A 21326-nucleotide genomic window follows, 5' to 3' on the forward strand; every position below is an offset into this window, starting at 1 on the left:
TCACTCCACCAATGCCAAGACTGCGACCACTGCTTTAGCGTATGACGCTCCTCTCCTGGACATCTGTCAGGCAGCGATGTGAACATCACTGCACACATACACAAAACATTACTGCCTGGACAGTCAGGTCTGTTGTGACGGGCACTTTGCCCGTTTGGTACTGCAGGACTTTCTGGTTTAATAGGCTCCATAGACCAATCTCCAGGCAAGTATTGCTTGGGTAGCTCTTCAAAGGTAAAGAATCTGCAGTTAGAAGTCTCTATCAGATGAACAAGTTACTTACCTTTGGTAACTCCTTATCTGGTAAAGACTCTATCTAGCTGCAGATTCATTATGGATTCTCCCATCCTCCCCACTCTGCGAACCAGTTCAGGTGTAAGGGACACCCTTTCAGGGCCGGAGTCTTTTCCATGCCAGTGGTCAGGCTCCGTGCTCCTACTGTGAAAGTTACGAAATTAACTGACGTCAGTGTGCTGAGGTGGGGCCTATATAGGTACCGTGCACCTCACTTCCAATGTTGACAACGTGAAGCCAAATGACCCCACCTAGCGGCATGCAGGGCTACTGCTCAAAAATCTTCGGGATCCAGTCTGATACCTGGGGATAGTCAAAGGTTAGGAATCTGCAGCTAGATAGACTCTTTACCATATAAGACCATATAAGACGTTACCGAAGCTAAGTAACTTGTTCTTTTCAATCTTTGCTAACTCTAAACGGAGGTATCTGGGGGTATTTTATCTTTCCACTTCCAGATTGGGATTTTTTCTTTCCCCCTCCCTGGATTCTTTGAGTGAGTGGTGGGTGACAATAACGTGCTGCCCGCCTGTTAGTGTTCTGTTCTGAACTTTCAAGGACATAAGGGCAGCAGATGAAAAAGGTGAGCTGTAGAAAGGAGAAGATAGCAAAATATTCTAAGGGCCGCCGCACTGAGACTTGGAGCAGAAACACCTGCAGCTGAAATACTTGAGGGCAGAAGAATCAGTGACCATTAGTGATCCGTTGCTAAGATATGCTATTCTCAGCAATGCTTAGAACTGTAAACGCACGAAAAACACAAATATGTTGTATGTTCTTTATTTTGGGTAGACCTAATTTCCTGTTGCATAGTTGTTAATGTTAACTGAGTTTTCTAAGATCATACATTATGGTTAAGAACTTTGAGGAATTTGAAAACTTTTTTTAAATAAATGCCTTATGTACGTCCGCTATTGCTTGCTTTATTTCCTAATAATTCCTTGTCTTTTCTTATGCATTATACATCTTTTTTAGTAGGAATCTTTTATCAGTAATCTGCATTTGATATTTCAGTGAAAAACAAAATACAGTATCGAACAAGTGCATGTATTAAAATGCAGAAGACTGTTCGCATGTGGCTGTGCAAAAGAAAACACAAACCACGGTAATGTATTCAGCTACTTGGTTCTCATCGTTAATAGAAGAATCTTAAGTTTAAAAGCACTTTTATATTTTACTATGAATATAATTTGTGTGGTCTTTTTTATGTTGTATTTCATTTTAATGGACTTTGTAATATTTTTTCTATTTTTTTTTTTAAATGGTAGAGTCTCCAGCTTAGGCAAAATATTTAACATTTTGATGGATTGTCATTAGTAGTGATTTGTGTTCTCCTGATATGATTTGGAGTAATGGAAGGTTTTAAATATTGTTTCCGGAAGGATATAAGTTAAAGGGCATGCTCATGTATGTGGCAAATGCTGCTAGGTTAGGTTTTGCCTTAAATTGTCCTTGGTGTTTAGCAGGCTATGCAAAGGCAAACATTTACTGAAGTGCGAGAGAGAATTCCTAAAAGAAGAAAGGAAAGTACGACGTTTGCTGATGGGTGTCTGCCTCCACCCACTGTACCTTGGGTACACTATTACCTGCCCAGTTATCTAAAGGTTCTTGGGTTTTCTAGATGACATCAAAACCTTTGCACACCCCACTGACAAGTTTTTTATGTTGTCCACACAGGAATAGTATTTGAGACCATTGTCTCAACAGATTCAGTGATATGCAATATGTATGCATCCACTGCAGGGGCCTGTGCTCGACCTCATGGTCACGGGTTCAAATCCCAGCGGGTCCACTCAGCCTCTCATCCTTTCTGAGGTCGATAAAATGAGTACCATTGAGGTGGGTAACAATAAACATCTTTTTATGCAGCACCGAGATGCCCCTTTGTGGGTAAACATGTGCTTTACCATCACACGTTATTTTATATGTTGGTACCACTATAGTGTTTGCATAAAGGTTAGGCAGCTACAGTACCTCTTTCGCATTCAGGTCTGTAGATTGCCCTGTCTATATTTTTTAGTTAAACCATTTACTTTGTCAGGATCTTAAATGTCCATTGGCAAAGGTGCAGTTCTATTTCTACTTCCAGAATTACAAGATCCAAGAAAACATTTCCAAAATGTTCAACCAAGTGATTCCCCCATAATATTGAGATCAGTATTTACTTGGTGCGAACTAGTGCCTTTTTACATTGAGTACTGGAATATTTAGGGCTTTTTCTAGTTGTATATACAATTGCCAAGTCATTTCTGTATAGTCATTTCTTTCTAACGCCCCCAGAGGCTCATTTACTCTGTGTTTGCCCTGAAGCTGATTTTTATATGTCGTTTCCCCTTTCGTAATTTACACTGTAGACCAGGGGCCTCCAGTACTTTGGGTAGTAAGAGCTTCTTCGGATCATTAAAAGCCTTCCTGAGTTACGGTTCAATATAGGATTTTGATAATGAAACACAACGGCCATGTAAATTAAACTGCTCCTAGAGTATCCCAATCCTGTTTCACTGAGCATACAATAGTATCGGCACAAGAGCTGTACACAAAAGGTTTACCTGTTAGGTTTTCAAGAATCAGTTTTGTCTATATGCTCTTGTTTATGGCTTGCGTGTTAAAGATGAGGTTCACGTTCAGGCTTGTGGTATTATTGTCATGCAGTACATAAGATGACACTGTTCTCATTTTGAAAGCCAGGGTCCCAAAGGCTTCCACTATCTGGCTAATGGACCTGTAGTGCTTTGGTTAATGTCCCTAAACAAGGAAATCAGAAAGTAACTTTTTAACCATATAAATTGCACTAAGGCTAGTGGCAAAAATACATTTGTGAGGTACAGGCAAAATTCATACCTCTCGACAGCTAAAAGTCTCTGTGCAGTACATCCCTTTCCCCCTCTTCTCCACATACAGTATATACTTGATATGTAATCATTGATCTCATGAGGGGATTATCCTTAATGAAGTGAAGTAAGAAAAGAAAGAAAAAAGAGAAGGCGAGAACGAAAAGAAAGAGGAATGCAGAAAGAAGTGAGAGGATGAGAGGGAAACATAAAAGTAAAGAGAAAGAAATAGAAAAATCGGGAAAAGCATGTAGGAACAGAAATAAAAAGAGGGAGAAAAAGAAAGGAAGGTAAATAAAGAGAGAAAACGAGACAATAAAGGGAGAAACAAACAGAAAATGAGAGAACAGGATAAAGAAAAGAAAGTTTGAAAGGAAAGAGACAAAATAAAGAAAGGCGCACAAGGCAGATGAAAACAGAAAAAAGAGAAAAAGAACAAAAGTCATAAAAAATGAAATAATGAAAACTCGAAATAAACGAAGCTAAATAACAGAAGAAAGAAGGAAGGAGCAGACAAAAAGATAAATGAGAAATAAAGAAAGGGGAAGTGTAAAAATAAGCCAATGAACAAGAAAAAAAGAAGGAGAGAAAAAGGATGACAGGCAGAAAAGGAAGGATAAAGTAGAGAAAGAAAAAATAGGATGAGGGGAGATAAAAAAGAAACTGAAGACAACACAGAATGAAGGAGAAAGTTAGAGAAAGAAAGACAGGAAGAAAAGAAACAAAGGAGAAACAAAAACAAGCAGGTAAGGGGGTAGAAAATCAACAAAAGAAGGAGTAAAAAAAAGAAAATGGCAGAAGGAATGGGAAAAAGGAAGGAAAAAAACAAATAGGGAAAGATTGAAAGAGAAATATATACATTTTCAGACAAGAGTGGACTGCCTGGTCCTGCACAGCCAGATTCACTGGCCTGACAGAACTGGGTTTAAAATGTTGTTTTAGAAGTGGGCAGCTGTATATTCTCAATCGCGCAGGCAGGCATTTTATCATGTGGGAACAACTGAGATTGATACCCTTTCTCCAAATCAAATCAGCTGGTGTGCTTTACTGATCGTTTTCCTGTATGACCCTTTTGTTCCCAAGCTTGAGGAATTTTGTAGTCCACAGTTTTAGGACAAATAATTTCAACAACAACTCCTAGCTTTTCCTCAGAACTACTGAATGACTGCTCATCACTTGCACTTGAGCTTTCAGATTTGACATTCCTGAGCCACTAAACCAATTCAAAGCCCTACCTTGGTTTCAGGTGTACATCTTTACTCGTCCTTGACTCATTTGCTAGAGAGTTTTGTGTTTTAGGCGGATATGGCAATTGTGCCAATAATAAATGTGCATTCTAACCTGGTGCCAGAACAATATTAGCACTTTCGAGACCGCCTGTACTCAGCCTTATCAATGTGTTCTAGCCATATGTTGATGTGTACCAGATTTTAATGTATGTCCTTCAAGCCTTTAAATTACCTGAGGCACATACACATTTCAGGCACTTTGAGGTGTACCCAACATGGTCTTCAAAATGGCCTCTTGTCTACATTAGGTGTTGGTAATCTTTAGTAGTGCTTGGTTAAAAGTATACACTTTCACATACAGTGGTAGGCCACCAGAGACTTTGTTACTCATTGATGATGTCCTGCGTTGCTCATTGTCTTAAATGCCCCCTGCAACTTTTGCCCAGGTATTCTGCACCAGCAAAACTTTAATTCAACATACAAAATTAAGCTAGGCAGGACCCTAGTTTTACTTTAACGCCTGTAATTGTCCAACTAGATGACGTTAGTTTTTCTCATTGTTGTGGCCCTGTTGACATACGGCTTGATTTTCAATTTGCATGTCCAATTTTCTCAATTCTGATGCTAGAGACTCTTGCTCATTTTATACTGTGGTTCTCCGGAGAGACTGGCTGATAATCACCCTTCGTGACAGCATCTTCCGTTAAGTTCCTCAATGGTTTGTGGTAAAAGGACATGACTGTTCATTATCAGCGCGCGTCATCAGATGTACAACGGTTAGTGGTGCTAGATATTGATTGCTCTTTGAAATGACTATTCATCTCCCTGCCTGTGAACAGAAGGATTGTCAAAAGCTGCAATTTATTTTGTCTACCTAAGTAATTGTACCCTTATTTTTAAAATATGCCCATAAGTTTGGTCTTATGACGGATCCACAGGTCTAAGGTTTTTACAAAGACATACATAAGAGCATTTATCAAAATTACCTTTCCCTGGCCTGTGTTTTTTGTGAATGAAAAAATAAACATAGATCTGTTCTGCATACAGCAAAAGCCTCCTAGATCAATCAGTTCTCTGGATTCTGGACCCCTAGGCTTTTTCTGACATTATAAGTGCTTTTGGGCTGCAATTTGTTTCAACTGGCCTGCTGCCCTACGAAACAATAAAGATTGGTTAAAGATAGTGGCAGTCTGTGTGATAGCGTTTAGAAACCGCTCTATCAAATCACCATGGTGCTTTATGGAGCCAAACCAATATAATCCTCAAAGTTTTCTCCTCTTGTGATTTTCTGTGGCAGATAAGGTTGTGCCACATTTTACAGCATCAACTACTATGTAACTTGTAAACATTTAGAATTTGAAGATTTGGACTATTGGGTGGCAGCCTGTGTGTCTGAGATATAATCAACCAGAAAGTCTTATGTTTTTCAAGAGATGTTCTGTTTGTGTATGGTAAGTGTGAATCATAGACTTACCTTTGTGAAGGTTTTTGTTTATTATCTTTACTTGTATTTGCCTTTCTTAGAAAAAAAAACACTCTACAGTTGATGTTGTTTTGCGCACCAACTCTGCTCTTATTCGTCTACATTTATTGATTGTGTAAAGTTTTGCTACCCCTCCTATTAGACCTAATCCTACCTTACGTCTATATGTCCACATTATGGTGAGGAAGTGTCGCTTTTAGCACTTTACCAGTTTCTTAAATAATAGTAGTAATATTATTGGGATATTTCTAAAGCATAATATTGCCTGTTAAAATGTTTCTTGGCACTAGAGATAAAAGCCATTCTAGATAAAAAATGAGGCAATTATTGTGTAAAAAGTCATGTTTTTAGTCTTGCAAATTGTCACATTGTCTGATTGACCTTGAATGCTCTAAAGGATAGAAAGCCACACATAAGCCTCTTAGACATAGGTTTGATTGATCCCTGAATGTTCTTACTTTAACAGATACAATTGGCGCAGGCAAAGTTTTCTCTACCGGTCATCTGCATTGCTTGCCATACAAAATGGTGTATCTACTTATTATCATGTCCTTGCTCTATCCAATTCAATTTCTTTGAGTACTGCTTTACTTGCTGGTGGTTTTGGATACATCTTAAAAAGCTATTTACTTGGAGCTGCAAGTGCCTACTGTCAGCAGTTCTTTGTTTACTTTTCATTCCTCTATTATTGTGGATCGAAATCAATATGTCTTGCACTTTGTGTGTGGGGTGTGTATCCATCTTTCCTCTAAAATCTGATGTTGTCCTTTTTCCTTTAGCTCTGGTAGCTTGTCCTGTAATGCTCCGATCTTATGCTGTGTGCATTATACAACAAGAAATGTAGTATAACGGTACTAACTGCAGCAGCTGACCCACAAAACATTTTTTTCTTGGATTTAGGGATCATTTGTAAGCTACAGGTCTGTAATCTGAGTGCTGCAATATTAATGTAGATAATATGGAACCGTTTAGCATACAGGAATTGCAATTACAGCCACTGTAGGCAACAGTTTTCATTATCTGGTTAGAAGGAGGTGGACGCTGAAGATTGGTGGATAGGTAGAGGTACTTTTTAGTGAAGTGGTGACGACCATATTTTGTTCGGTGTTTTGAACTTTAGTTCGTTGTGGGTGTAGAGCTTCGAAAAATACCCTATCCTAGATCAAGTCTTTGCTTAAGCTTCTTCGGTAAAGGAAAGGTGGAGTGTTTAGTCTCAGTTTTCTGCTCATGAATTTTCGAAACTTGAGTAGCAACATATTCTTCTTTAGAGTTCTGTTGAAACCTGAACCCGGGACGTTCTTCGGGCTTGGTAGAAAATACATTTTTTTTTTGTTTTTTAGTTCAGCTCTAAGATGAACATTGCGCTCAAAGTTAGCTACAATTAGGTTTCAGCCAGGATTTTTGAAAAACAATGTCTTCAGGAAGTGAATTTTCTGGACCCCAAAAAAGCATAGGAGTAATCGGATCGCTAAGATGACTAAATGTGTTACAATGAAGGGTGTTACTATGGCCTCCAGACAAAATTTCTAAATGTCGAATAATAGCCCTGAAGACTTAAAAACAGCTTAAAAACGTGTTATTCCTTTTCTGAATAAACCCTTATCACCTGCGAACAAGTATTGCGTATAGAGATTGGACTCTATACTCGCTTTCTTTAAAACACTTGTATAGCTGAGGATGTACAATCTTTTAGCCTCTGTGTAACCAGTGATTGTTTTTTACACAATAATTATTCTCAGTTGACAGTCGTAAAATGTAATTATAATATCCCGATGAAAAGTGTTCCAAATTAAAAGTTTAAAGGGAATCGCTTTTCGTCCCTGATTAATCACAGCCCTCGCAAAAACTCTGGCATGCTCTTTTTGTACACGAAAAGTTACTGATAGATGCTTCAGTATTTGTAATCCACAAAGACCCATTTTCTTTAGCGCAATGATTCAAAAACTACCTCTAACACCCTGGTTCATTTTCCAGAGTTGAAAAAGAGTTGAGTGTTCTGCTGTCCTTAACTGAGGACTGTAGGATTTCTAGATACTACAGTCCTATGGCAGTAGTGGATAAAGCTATTCATGCCTACTTAATGTCTGGTGGACATCAATTCAGGGTTGAAGACAATTCCATAGAGAAAACAATGGATACAGTTTCAAAAGCTCAGTGTAATTATTTTGTGGAGATAAGCCAGGGTGCAAGGACTACCCACCCAATGGTCTTAGTCCCAGAGCTACCGGGAAGGCGGAGGCTCTCTGCTGGCACTGTAATGCACCACCTGCTTATCAGGTATATACAAAATATATGTTTTGGGATTATTTTGTAAAAAAAATAATCTAATTGAAAAAAAGGTTTTATTTCAATTTAAATAAGGTTATAGCAAGCCCATAGGATGATGTTTAGCCCTTTTCTCTAAAAATCTTTAAAGAACAGAATTAAATTACATTCTTTGCACTAAAGACCTTTCCCAACATCTTTGATCCAGCCCAAACCTTTGTGAACATGTATTCTGGCTCAAGGAGTAGAAACTGATCTTACCAAGTTAGTCAGATGAAGATCATCATGTTCCAGTATCCCACAAGGGTGTGCGCTACAGGAGAATTAAATATATCCACTGCTCGACCAGCTGGGGTAATCATATAAAGAGTAGGTCTGAAAAGAATCAATTTAAAAAAAAGAAAAAAATGTGGTTTCAAGCTCAGAGTGGCTGAAATACCAATATGCCCATAGTTTGAAAATATTTTAAGGTTGATTCCTCTTATATTATCATAGACCTGCAAAGTGTGTTCCTTTTATACAAAAAACATTCAGTGACTCCTAAAGGAGAAATTCACAATATATAGATGCCCCTGAAATGAAGAGATTGTGTGCAGGGTGCCAATGAAAACAAGAGAACGAAAATGATTAAAACCAATAGAGGCTGCAAACTTGCCTGCGAAGGTGGAGTGATGTTACATAGCAGTATTTAACATGAAAGAAAAGAGAGTACAAGGGATAGTTCCCTGTTTTATTATTAAAAGAAAGTCCCAAGAAGAATAAACTTTGATTGCTTTATGTCATTATTGTTTATTTTCAGAAATCAAATTAGATTTCCTAATAATTACATTATTTATTTTGGGTTTGATGTTTTGGATATAACCTTTCAAGTCTTAGTAACCCTATTATTAGTTATTTGGGACATAGAAACAGTTTGTGCACTATACAATAGTGGATTTCTTCTAGACTAACATACTGCAAAATTTACTTTTTACAGCATTAATGGCTTGGTGAAGGTACAGACATTGAAAAAGAGACTCAGTAAATTTAATGAGGTTGTTAATGCTCTGAAGGAAGGAAAGGCAGAAATGAGCAAGCAGGTCAAAGATTTGGAACTATCAATTGATGCCCTGATGGCCAAGATAAAGGTACGTTTGTTGCAAAAGCTATATAACTTGTATTTAAAATCTGTATAGCATTCATATAAGCGTGACATAGTTGAAAATGTAAAGGGAGGTTTGGTGATCACAAGTACTCTTGTCATTTATGTTGTAAACTAGGGTACCTGGTGACATGCTTGTATTGGTTCTAGACTTCCCATCAGACTGTCTTGGAATGTGTACTCAATGCTGTGGGATGGACTCAAGTGACTGCTAGACAATAGTGGACATGGTGATGCCTACTCTTCCACTTTAGCTAAATTATCAGAACACTTACTCCGTGAAGCAAAATACCATAAAAAATGCCATTGGCTTTTGATATTTTGGGTACTTGCTTAACTAACATGGGTCAATATACCGGAGATAAGCAACCTTGATTGACATTTGAGCGGTGAATGCCTATGCCTCCACTTTTGTAATTCATGTGTGTCTATTTGTATTTTTCTTTTTGAGAGGAAGTCTCCATGGTGAAGCTGAACATGTCCCCTTCTTTACTCGTCTTTGAATGAAATGGTTGTAAATTAAATTTCTTTTGTAAAGTGGCCTTTTCATATAAATAAAATACTTTATAGAAAGAAAGCTGGCTTTTACATAGCTTATCTGTTTGAACTGCAACCAAAGCAGTGTAGTGGCGCTCCTCCAAAAAGGAAACCCCCCACCCTCATGGGAGGTGGAACGATAGACATAAACAAAATACTCTCCGGTTCATTGGAAGCAAATTCATTAATACAATTGTAATCTCTTAGGACTTTGAACATGCAATTGTGGCTGAAATATTCACTTTATATGTGCAATAGCATGTTCAATGTCTAGAGATTACAACATTTTGTTCGAATTATCCCATGGCCCTGAGCGCTGTTACAACTGTTTTAAGGAAGTTGCTTCCTACGAACCAGATAGGATAGTATTTTGTTTATGTCTGTGGTAAAAAAAGAGTATCTATAGTGTTTGCAAAATGGTGCTTAGGTGACAAAGGCTCTGGTACAGCCGAAATGCATCCTGTCCGGAGTGACCTAATGGAATAAACTGTGTTAATTCTCTTCCTTCTCAGAGTGCCATTTCTTTCTCTGCATGCACCTCCTATTTCGCAATTCAGTAAGTGTTGTTTAGGAAATATAGCACAATGTTTTTGGTGCTGGTCCGCCTTTTTGCTCAAGTCCCTGTAAGAACTGGAGGCAGTTTTACAAAAGGTGCTGATGTATTTGCGCAGAATAACATGCTCATTACAAATGTATGAATGCATTTTAGCACATCAGTCCATCTGTAAAATCAAGATAACTCATTGCATGAATGCCTGCTTGTCTGTATCTGGAGTTAGAACCTTTACAGCCAAAAGAACTCCACTGTGACACAGGCTTAGCCTGGCTAAAATTTGGTGTTCAGGTTAAATGCCTCTTAATGAATCTGCAGTATGTGAGAAAATAAAGTGGTTATTTGGACATTGACCTGTTTGGATGAATCTGTGTTCATGAAGATTATGCTATTTGCAATGCTTGTCTTAAACCGCTACAAGACACTTACGGCACACTGGTCATATATTCCATTAAGAACCTAACAGTTATTTCTTTGGGAATCAGAAAATATTTTCAGTAATATCGGTCCTTCATGGCAGCCTTTGAAAGAAATCAAACTTTGAAAAGCATGCACTCATTAGCGACACTTTCTTAGCTCCTATGATTTGGAAACCGATAGTTGCCAATTGAGAAAAATATTCTGTTCGTCTTTTGTCCCTCTGCCAGCCAATTTGAGAAAAGAATGATTAAAACCTACTAATCCAATAAACTATTGGCATGACAACACTACAATTATTGGTGTATCTCATACCTCATGGGCTGAATTTAATTTGTGTTGATTGACTCCATCAAAAACTGACAGTTCTTTTCATGTATGGGCTTCCTCAGGGATGTATATTCACTCCCACGGTATTTACTCATAGTCATTAAGAGAATGGGTATCCTACTAAGCCGACAAGACTTTACTATCCACAGATATGCTGATGAAACCCAACTATAACTTGGTGTTGTGGCCTAGAGACATCGATAAACAATATGAAGTTCGATATCTCATCTTATAGTCTCTCAGCCTCTTCTAAGGCGAACATTTTAGTTATCAGAATTTCCTATCGCTTTAAGGGGCAGGGCCATTCAGTCACAACTTGTCCGACTGGTTCCGGAGGGCTTAAAATTTAAAGACTTACTTTTCAGACGACTGTCTGCAAGTTGATTACTGTTGAGATAAAACTTCCTGCTAAACATTGCGAATGAAAAAAAATTCATGTGTTGTGTTTAGAGAAATATCTGCAGTAATTTATTGCTGAATTCCGTATTTTGGTCTATCGGTGGTCTCGAACGTTTTCTGTATTAAAATCTACTTATGTTTAATGAAAATCAACCCAAGGTTCTAAGATTATTAGTGTTTTAATAGTGACCACATCTGGCAAGATTATATTAATGCCTCCAGTGCATGATTATCAGCATTAGTGTCCCATTGCATGATTATCAGCAGTGATCACGTTAGTGCATCAGGCAGTTTGCCAGCAGTGATGTATACAAGTATTAGCAAAGCCAATAGGTCTCACTCATGCAAGATCTCTTGGTTTTGCCAATATGTTTGTCATGCTGTACACCAGCATGGCTGCTGTTCAGCATGGCTAAAAGTTAGTGGGGTAAGGACAGTGTTGTGGAGTGTCATGGAGGGACTAGAATGTCATATAGTGGAAGAGCGTGGAGCGGATAGAGTGTCATAGAGCGGAGTGGCAGAGTGGAGTGAAGGGATATAGAGTGGAGTAATGTGTTATAGAACAGTGTGGAGTAAAGTGGCATAGAAGGAGTTGTGTAAAATGTTGTAGAGTGAAGTAGTGTTGTTGGAGGTATAGAGTTTAGAGTGTTGTAGAGTGGAGTGGCATAGAGTGGAGTAGTGTCAAAGAGTGGAGTTAATGGAGTAGAGCATCAGAGTGTAGTGAGGTAGAGTGTAGCGTCATAGAGTGGAGTAGCGTGGCCTAGAGAGATGTGGCATAGAGTGCAGTGATGCAGAGTGGCTGGCATATAGTGCATTGATTATGAGTAAAGTTGTGATGAGATTGGCGTAGAGTGCAATGATTTATAGTAAAGTGGCATAGAGTGACCTAGCATAGCGTACAGTGGTGCAGAGTAGAGTGGCATAGAGTGGTACAGCATAGATAGGAGTGGTGTAGAGTGGCATAGAGTGTGGTGGCATAGAGTAGATTGAGTAAGAGTGGAGTGAAGTGACGTAGAGTGGAGTGGTGCAGGGTAGATTTCAGTGGCGTAAAAAAAAAAAATTGTAAATTGATACTTGTATAGCGCACTACTCACCCACAAGGGTCTCAAGGCGCTTGTACGAATACCGCTGTGGAACCCATCCTGGCTTTCCCTGTGAGTTGTCCACTCCTGGGCACCCCCAAGGTGGAGATTAAGCAAGCTATTGCCCAGAGTTGCAGAGTGGGACTCCATGATTGGAATAGGCACCGAGGCGAGAATTATCAGGTCAGTGGAATTTTTTGAGCCCAAGACCCGCCGAGGCAGGGAATTGAACCCTGGTCCCGGGCTAGACCTCTGCATCAGGGTCTGCCACTCTAACCATTGACGGAAGCAAAAACAACAGTTGATGGACAGAATGCAGAACAATGTCATACATTCACCCCAGTACAAGGATCTGGGCCTAAATCCATCGTTTTTTTTGCTCCCCATGCCTTTCCAGTTTGAACCCAGCTATTTGCAAATCAGTCTTGACCCTGTGCCCCATGGGAACAGTCCAGCCCGAACTGCCAAGCCAGGTCCTCCCTGGACTAGAAACAAGCATCCAAGGACCGGTTTCGGGCTTTCAGCCCTCATCAGCCTGCATAGCTTGATTTCAGTGGCATGGAGAGCACGGGACTTACATCTGAGCATACCCGTCCCACTCGGGTTGACAAAAGCAAAAACAACAGGTGATGGACAGAATGCAGAACAATGTCATACATTCACCCCAGTACAGAGATCTGGGCCTAAATCCATCGTTTTTTTGCTTCCCTTGCCTTTCCAGTTTGAACCCAGCTATTTGCAAATCAGTCTTGACCCTGTACCCCATGGGAACAGTCCAGCCCGAACTGCCAAGCCAGGTCCTCCCTGGACTAGAAACAAGCATCCAAGGACCGGTTTCGGGCTTTCATCCCTCATCAGCCTGGATAGCTTGATTCCAGTGGCATGGAGAGCACGGGACTCACGTCTGAGCATACCCGTCCCACTCGGGTTGACAAAAGCAAAAACAACAGGTGATGGACAGAATGCAGAACAATGTCATACATTCACCCCAGTACAGAGATCTGGGCCTAAATCCATCGTTTTTCTGCTCCCCACGCCTTTCCAGTTTGAACCCGGCTATTTGCAAATCAGTCTTGACCCTGTGCCCCATGGGAACAGTCCAGACCGAACTGCCAATCCAGGTCCTCCCTGGACTAGAAACAAGCATCCAAGGACCGGTTTCGGGCTTTCAGCCCTCATCAGCCTGGATAGCTTGATTCCAGTGGCATGGAGAGCACTGGACTCATGTCTGAGCATACCCGTCCCACTCGGGTTGACAGAAGCAAAAACAACAGGTGATGGACAGAATGCATAACAATGTCATACATTCACCCCAGTACAGAGATCTGGGCCTAAATCCATCGTTTTTTTGCTCCCCATGCCTTTCCAGTTTGAACCCAGCTATTTGCAAATCAGTCTTGACCCTGTGCCCCATGGGAACAGTCCAGCCCGAACTGCCAAGTCAGGTCTGCTCAGACGTGAGTCCTAGGCTCTCCACACCACTGGAGTCAAGCTATCCAGGCTGATGAAGGCTGATAGCCAGAAACCGGTCCTTGGATGCTTGTTTCCGGTCTGGGAAAGACATGGCTTGGTAGTTCGGACTGGACTGTTCCCATGAGGCACAGGGTCAGAGCTGATTTGCATATAGCCAGTGTCTAACTCAGGGTGGTGTGGAGTGCAAAAAAACTATGGATTTAGGCCCAGATCCTTGTACTGGGGTGAATGTATGACATTGTTCTACATTCTGTCCATCAACTGTTTTTTGCAATTTTCACCCCGAGTGGGCTGGGTATGCTCAGACGTGAGTCCCAGGCTCTCCACACCACTGGAGTCAAGCTATTCAGGCTGATGAAGGCTGATAGCCAGAAACCGGTCCTTGGATGCTTGATTCCGGTCTGGGAAAGACATGGCTTGGTAGTTCGGACTGGACTGTTCCCATGAGGCACAGGGTCAGAGCTGATTTGCATATAGCCAGTGTCTAACCCAGGGTGGTGTGGAGTGCAACAAAACGATGGATTTAGGTCCAGATCCTTGTACTGGGGTGAATGTATGACATTGTTCTACATTCTGTCCATCAACTGTGTTTTTTGCACTCTAACCATTGAGCCACACTTCTCCACTGTTGGGGGTGCAGAGGAGGGTAGAGTGGCATATCGTAGACTGTTCGAAAGTAAAGTGAAGTGGCATAGAATGGAGTGGCGCAGGGTAGAGTGCAGTGACAGAGTAGTGGCGTAGAGTGCAGTGGCATAGACTGCAGTGTGGCAGAGTGGCATACAATGGAGTAGTGCGGTAGAGTGCAGTGACAGTAGTGGTGTAGAGTGCAGTGGCAAAGAGTGCAGTGCTCATTGGGGTAGACTGCACTGGCGTAGAGTAGAGTGGTGCAAAGTAGTGTGGAGAGGCGGAGAGTGAAGTGCTGTAGAGTGCCGCATTATAGAGTGCAGTGGTGGACAGTGGAGTGCAGTGGCATAAAGTGCAGCTGCACAGTGTAGCGTGGTGCAAAGTGGTGTGGAGAGGTGGAGAGTGAAGTGGTGTAGAGTGCAGCATCATAGAGTGCAGTGGTGGACAGTGGAGTGCAGTGGCATAGAGTGCAGTGGCACAATGTAGAGTGGTCCAGAGTTCAGTGGTGGAGATGGCAGCGTTGCAGAGTAGAGTGTTGGAAAGTATATTGATGTAGAGTGCTTTTTAAGTCTCGCCTACGCAGCGCGCATGCGTTGCATAGGAGGAGACCTTTAGCAATCGGTCCCCTTTTTCACCGACAACAGTTCACGCGTTCCATTGCCTTCAAAGGCAACGCGGCACGTGTGGAGATTCACTTGCTGGAGCGAGCGCCACCATATGGTAGCAATTATTGCTTCCGCAAGTGAATCGCGCAGGCCCCCCCTCCTTCCCTCTGCTGCCGCGTGCCTCCCCCTGCTGCCGCGCGAGCTTGTTAAATAGGCATGTGGCGCGGCGGCCCGATGATTGCTTTTTGTCTGGCAGATTCCTCACCGGTGCACCAGGCTGTCCTTATTCCCGCTCTGTGGTACTAGCGCCTGCTCCTGCTACGAGGCGCTCTCTGTGGCACCGCCTCCTGCGAGGTGCTCTCTGTGGCACTGCCACGTGCTTTCCTGCGAGCCACTCTGTAGCACTGCTGCCTGCGAGGCGCTCTCTGTGGCCCTGCCACCTCATTTAAGCGCTCTGTGGCACTGCCTACTGCGAGTAGCGCTCTGTATCACTGCCTACTGTGAGGAGCGCTCTGTGGCACGGTCGATTAATTGGCGGGTGTCTTCATGTGTGCTACTCTTTCCCTGGGTGTTCATTCCACCAGATAGGGTGTGCTGCCTTGTGCGCTGCTTGCTAGATGTGTTATTCATTGGAATATGAATTCATATTCTACTGCTATGTGGCATTCTATTTTTGTCGCAAGAATTTATAAGGCTTCCTTTTCTCACCTCCCTCCCCTATCTTCCTTCCACTTAGCCTGTCACTCCAGCATGTGACGTATGCACTCCTCCAACCTTGTTTTCACCCCCCTGCCCTCCTTACCTCAGTCACCTCACCAGGTGGCCTCTCGTGGAGTAGGACCTGTCCTCCATGACGAATAGCTCCTACACTGCCACCTGCTCTGTGGCGTTCCCTTTGTGGTGGGTCAGAAGTGGTCTTCAGTGCTGGTCTTTTGCCACCATGGTGCACACCTATGGTGGCTCCTTCAGGTACTCTCTAGGCACTCTTCTTTCTTGAAGGCGGTCCCCTGGGTGGGTCTTGCATGGCCTCAGCTCTCCTTCCTCACAGCTGTCTATGCCAGTGCTTAATTTGTAAATAAATAAGTGCTGGGGTCCTAGTCAGTCCTGGTGACAGTCAGTCACCACCCATTGCCCCAGCCAGCGCCGCCAGTGACAGACAGCACAAGTGATAACCATCACACCCTACAAGTCTTACAATTCAGACTTTTCTAGGCCCCCTAAGCTGTAAGAATAGTTCGAGTGGCAGTCAATAGACATTTTGGAAGCTTCCAGGGTCGTAGCTTGTTTGGTAAATTTGGGTGGGGTGAGTTTAAGATTTTCCAACAATCACGGAGGGTGGTGTTTTGTGTGTGTTGGGGGAGGGAGGGGGAGAGGTCTCCTACTGACCCGTCTACTTCAGTCTGTGGATGGATTGTCCTAACCAGTCAATGGCATTACTGTCAGTTCATTTCTCCCAGCGGAGCGCCGAGAAGGGGGTGGTGGGGGTGCTGCGATCACTTTACCCGGCACAGAAAGAACTATACACTGCGGCTCTGATGGAAAACAGTAACACGTAGCCACTGCTTGAATTGTGAGATGAGCAGGAAGACTGACAAATTGAATGGATCTTATCAAGACCCTCCAATCTCGCCCTCCTTCGATGCTGCATCTCGTTGACTTTTAATGCCTTAATTCCATATTTCACTCCTGTAGTTGTCCCATTGGTATCAGCACTCGGTATCCGACTCAGGCAGCTTGTGAATGTACCAGTTTTGGCAATATTGAAACGGAGGCCTAAGGAAATGCGGAAATTTGCCCAGGATCACAAAACGTGTTCCATGGACAGGGGAGGCTCGGACTCTTAATTCTAGTGTAGATCTTTAGATGATGTTGCCTTGCAAATTTTCTTTCTGAAATCCACATTTCTACCACTTAAAGCGCCATTTCTGAACCTCGACGCAAACAGTGGTCCAAGCTAGGTTTACTTCCGGTTCTTGAGATGGAGAATGACAATGAGCCGTGCCCAGGGGTTTGGATAGCCCTAGTTAGATCTGCGGAAGACCTTGATGGAAGTGTGCTAAGGTTGGATGGTGGACATGCGCAGTGCCACATCACTGCCATACCCCTTTGGGGAGTGTAAGACGACCCCCTCTGGTCCCATAGGTGGCTGCACTACATTTACACAGCTCAAGGTTGGTGTCTAGGTTAGAAATGGGTCTGGTGTTCAGTGGTTCATTGCACGCCTCTGAGATCTCTCATAGGTTCACGGTCATAGGTTGGAATATCTGATGTCTGCTCACTCTGATCTGCCCGGGGTCAACAAAATGAGGCCCGTTGAGTTGCATGTGCACCTAAAGGCGGAGATTATAGTGCTAAGAAACACCTGTATTTTACGGATAAACTTAAAAATGCGAAGGAGGAGGGCGCTAGAGTGCCTGACGTCTGTCCAGGCTGATAAGCTGAAGACGCCTTTCTAGTCAGGAGTTTAAAGTCCCCCACTGCATCACAAGGTGAACCTTCCATGAGGGCTTACCTGGTTTAGGAGGTGGAAGACCCCCTCCAGACTTGAGGCTCTAGAAATGCCTAAGAGCTGGGTAGTGGCGCATCAGGAGCTTCACCATTGAGTTCCTTCACTTCACGTCCTGGAGGTGATCTACAATGACGTTGTCACCCAGGAGAGCAGTGATTAGTTGTATGGTTGGACCCTGACATTGTGACCTAGCACATGAACCGGGTGTCTGCTTGGACCATCGCACAGTGACCTAGCACATGCGTAGGGTGTCTACCTGGCGTTGTTCTGGGCTTTTGTTGGCCCGATGAGGGATGGCAGATGAGAAACCATTGCCTGGTTGCCCCAGAGTGATGAATTGGGCCTGTTCTGGAGGTGCTTTGTGGCGCTGTTCCACCCTGGATTGGATGCTTCTCACTCAGGGTGCCTGCCTGCTGAGTCTGTCATAAAATATCAGGTACTTTTAGAAGGGCAGGACTTGTTTCATTTATTCAGCACCTACCAGGCTCCAGACCTGCGAAGTTCCCCACGTCCATCCATGATGTGCTGCCCTGGTCCACATTTATTTTCCTTTGCATAGTGTGACTTGCAGCCTTGTGTAGTCCATTATAAAACAGGACTACCAGTTCCTGAATTTAAAGAAAAAGAAAAAATCGACTACAGTAGGTCATCACCCAAGAGCCTGGGATACTTGGCAGCTGTGACGCCTCACATGGGTTGTACGCATTATATAAATGCAATTACAATACAGCTTAATTTGTGAACTCTGACCTCTTTGTTTGTAAGCACTGAGGGCATCAGTCGGGTTAGGAAGAGGTCAGAGGCCGCCATACGAGTGCAGAACCTCTCATGTCAGTGCAATGCACAACCATTGTCTCTCCTTTAATACGAGGATGGTTGTTAGAATGCATTATGTCAACGAGCTCCCCTGTCAGGATTTGTGGACCGGGATAATGTGGGTTTCCAGTGACTCCCACTCCCTGGTGAAGAAAGGAATCAGTAACAGTACAGTGGGAGAGATGAGCCGGGCCGTCCACTGTTAGCCTGCAACTCTCAGCATGCACCTTGTTATTGGTTGAAAGGTCAGGACTGGCTGGGTGCGTCACATTTGACTGTTAAGCCCTCAGTGGCTTCCATGGATATTGCTGCAATGGTTTTCATTCTTATAGTCTTGGATGTAGCACCTCAGCTCGCCTCTGGGAGCTGTATTCACAGCTCGACCGAAGCTGCTTTGGCCCTTACTTTCTTACTAGAGCCCAGCTGAGGCCTATTTTTAGACAGCATTGGGAGGGACGTCCATGCAGCCGGGGTCCCATCGCCTGTCATGGGGAGCGCGGTAAAATCAAACCGGAGGAAGGAGTAATTGGTGGGTGCCCCCCTGGGCGCATGCGACGCTTGGGGACAGTATTCAGAGGCACAGGGGCCAGCGATAAGTGAGGGGCTTGGGGTAAGATGGGCTTGCCTGGCAGCACAGTGGGACAGGACTTATGACTCAGTAGTGGACTGGCCGGTGATACGGTGATTGAGCGTCTGCTTCTTCAGTAAGTGTCTCAGCTACAGAGGAGGTGCCATGAAATGAATGGTCATCCAAATGACTGCAGTTAACAAGCGCGGTGTTGGTTCAATCTGCAAAATGTTCCAGCAACACCTAGAGTTGGCCAAGCCACTTAAGGCTCGAGCCAGGGGCATGACTCGGGCTCAGCTTGAAGTCCTCTTTCCTCCTCGAGCACCAAACGAGCAGAGCTTTAAGGCCGCTTCTTGATTTCGTGCTCTACCATCATGCAGACAGAATTAACAAGTCTGTGGAGCTGGAGAGGAGGCAGACATGCAGAACAAAAGGAAAGGCACAGCCCGCCCTATGCGAAGCTACAGCTCGGCATGCTTTGTTCCCGCAAGTATAAACAAACATTGGCATAGCCAATAGGTCTCGCCTTTGGAACCTTATAAGTGTTTAGCCACGCAATAGTTGATGTGGTTGCACCAAGGATAATGTGCTGCATAACTAAATACTTAGAAGGTCCCGAAAGCAAGACTTATTGGCTATGTCAATGCTTGTTTTTTTGTGCAGTGACGTACAGTGGTTCAGAGTAAAGTTGTGTATAGTGCAATGGTGTAGAGTTTCATTGAGTGTTGTAGAGTATGGTGGCGTACAGTGTAGTAGAGTATGTAGATGTAGAGTGCAGTGGCAAGGAATGTATTGATTTTGGGTAAAGTGGTGTGGAGTGCATGAGCATTGAGTGAGTGGAGTAGAATAGAGTGGTGTGGAGTGGGCTAGGGTAGATTTCAGCAGCATAGAGTGGAATGGCACAGAGTGGAATGGAGTGGCATAGAGTGCTGTGTCATAGTGTAGATTATTTCCGAGTAGAAGGCAGTGGTGCAGAGTGGTTTAGAGTAGAGTGGTACAGAGTAGAGTGCAGTGGCATAGAGTGCTGTTGTGCAGAGAAGAGTGGCGCAGAGTTAGGTGGTAGAGAGTGCAGTGTAGAGTAGGGAGGTGTAGAGTGGAGTGGTATACAGTGCAGTGTTGCAGAGTAGACAGTCGTAGAATGCAGTGGTGTATAGTAGAGTGGCATCGAGTGCATTGGCATGTGGTGCAATGGCGAAGAGTGGTGCGGAGTAGAGTGGTGCAGAGTAGAATAGAGTGACATAAAGTACAATGGCATATAGTGTAGTGGGGGGACTGTGTTACAGAGTATAGTGGCGTAGAGTGCAGAGTAGATTGGCATTGAGTGCATTGTTTTGAGTAAAATGGTGGTATGTGCATTGGCTTAGAGCACATTGGCTTACATTGCAGTGGTGTAGAGAAGAGTGCAGGGGCACAGAGTAAAGTGGATCGGTGATAAGTAGTGTGGCACTGCGAGAAGTGGCACTGGGTGGAGTGGTGCAGGGTACAGTTCAATGAGCTTAGTGGCGTAGAGTAGAGTGGAGTGGTGCATTCCAGAGTACAGTGGTGTAGAATACTATGACGTAGAGTAGATTGGCATAACATCTAGTGGCATAGAGTGGAGTGGTACAGAGTAGAGTGAACTGGTGTAGGGTGCAGCTGCATAGAGCACAGTGTTGCAGGTTAGAGTATAATTGAGTGGAGTGGCACAGAGTGAAGTACTGTACAGTGAGTGATACATAGTAGAGTAGTGTGGGGCAGAGTAGAGAGGTGTAGCGTGAAGTGACACAGAGTGGTGCATAATAGAGTGCAGTGATGCAGTGTAGAGGGGTGCAGAGTGGAGTGGGTAAAGTGAAGTATGCATGGTTTGGTAGCATACTGCCATTGTAGCCAACGCATCTTCAATTAAAATGACCACTATATTTGCACAGAAATACAGTTTTACTGATAAAAGTATACAGTGAACAAACGATAATGTGTGCAAATGCTATTATCTAGTGTATTTATTTGCTTTGATCCTATTAAAATATTTGTTTACACCACACTTCAGAATTACCAAAAATTTACTTTAATTGTGCTTTTCTAAATCTGATATATTCTGAAATATCTGCATAGTTCATTTTCAGACATTTAAACTTTGCTGTATGCTAGAAAAGAAAATAACATCGTACAGCCTTCCTTCAAGAACATCCTC

At 43.1% G+C, this 21326-nt stretch overlaps 1 protein-coding gene across 8 annotated transcripts in view; it reads left to right on the forward strand.

The window, feature by feature from the left end:
- Positions 1–21326, forward strand: part of MYO6 (myosin VI) — a 909629-nt gene that overhangs the window by 672979 nt on the left and 215324 nt on the right. For all 8 annotated transcript variants that reach the window (XM_078648084.1, XM_078648085.1, XM_078648086.1 and 5 more), the window contains exons 24-25: positions 1309–1399; positions 9079–9229. In XM_078648084.1, the coding sequence (XP_078504210.1) occupies positions 1309–1399; positions 9079–9229 (242 nt within the window). The remainder of the gene's footprint in view (positions 1–1308; positions 1400–9078; positions 9230–21326) is intronic.

The sequence above is a fragment of the Lissotriton helveticus genome, chromosome 6 (assembly GCF_964261635.1).
Source record: "Lissotriton helveticus chromosome 6, aLisHel1.1, whole genome shotgun sequence".
Taxonomy (NCBI): Eukaryota; Metazoa; Chordata; class Amphibia; order Caudata; family Salamandridae; genus Lissotriton; species Lissotriton helveticus.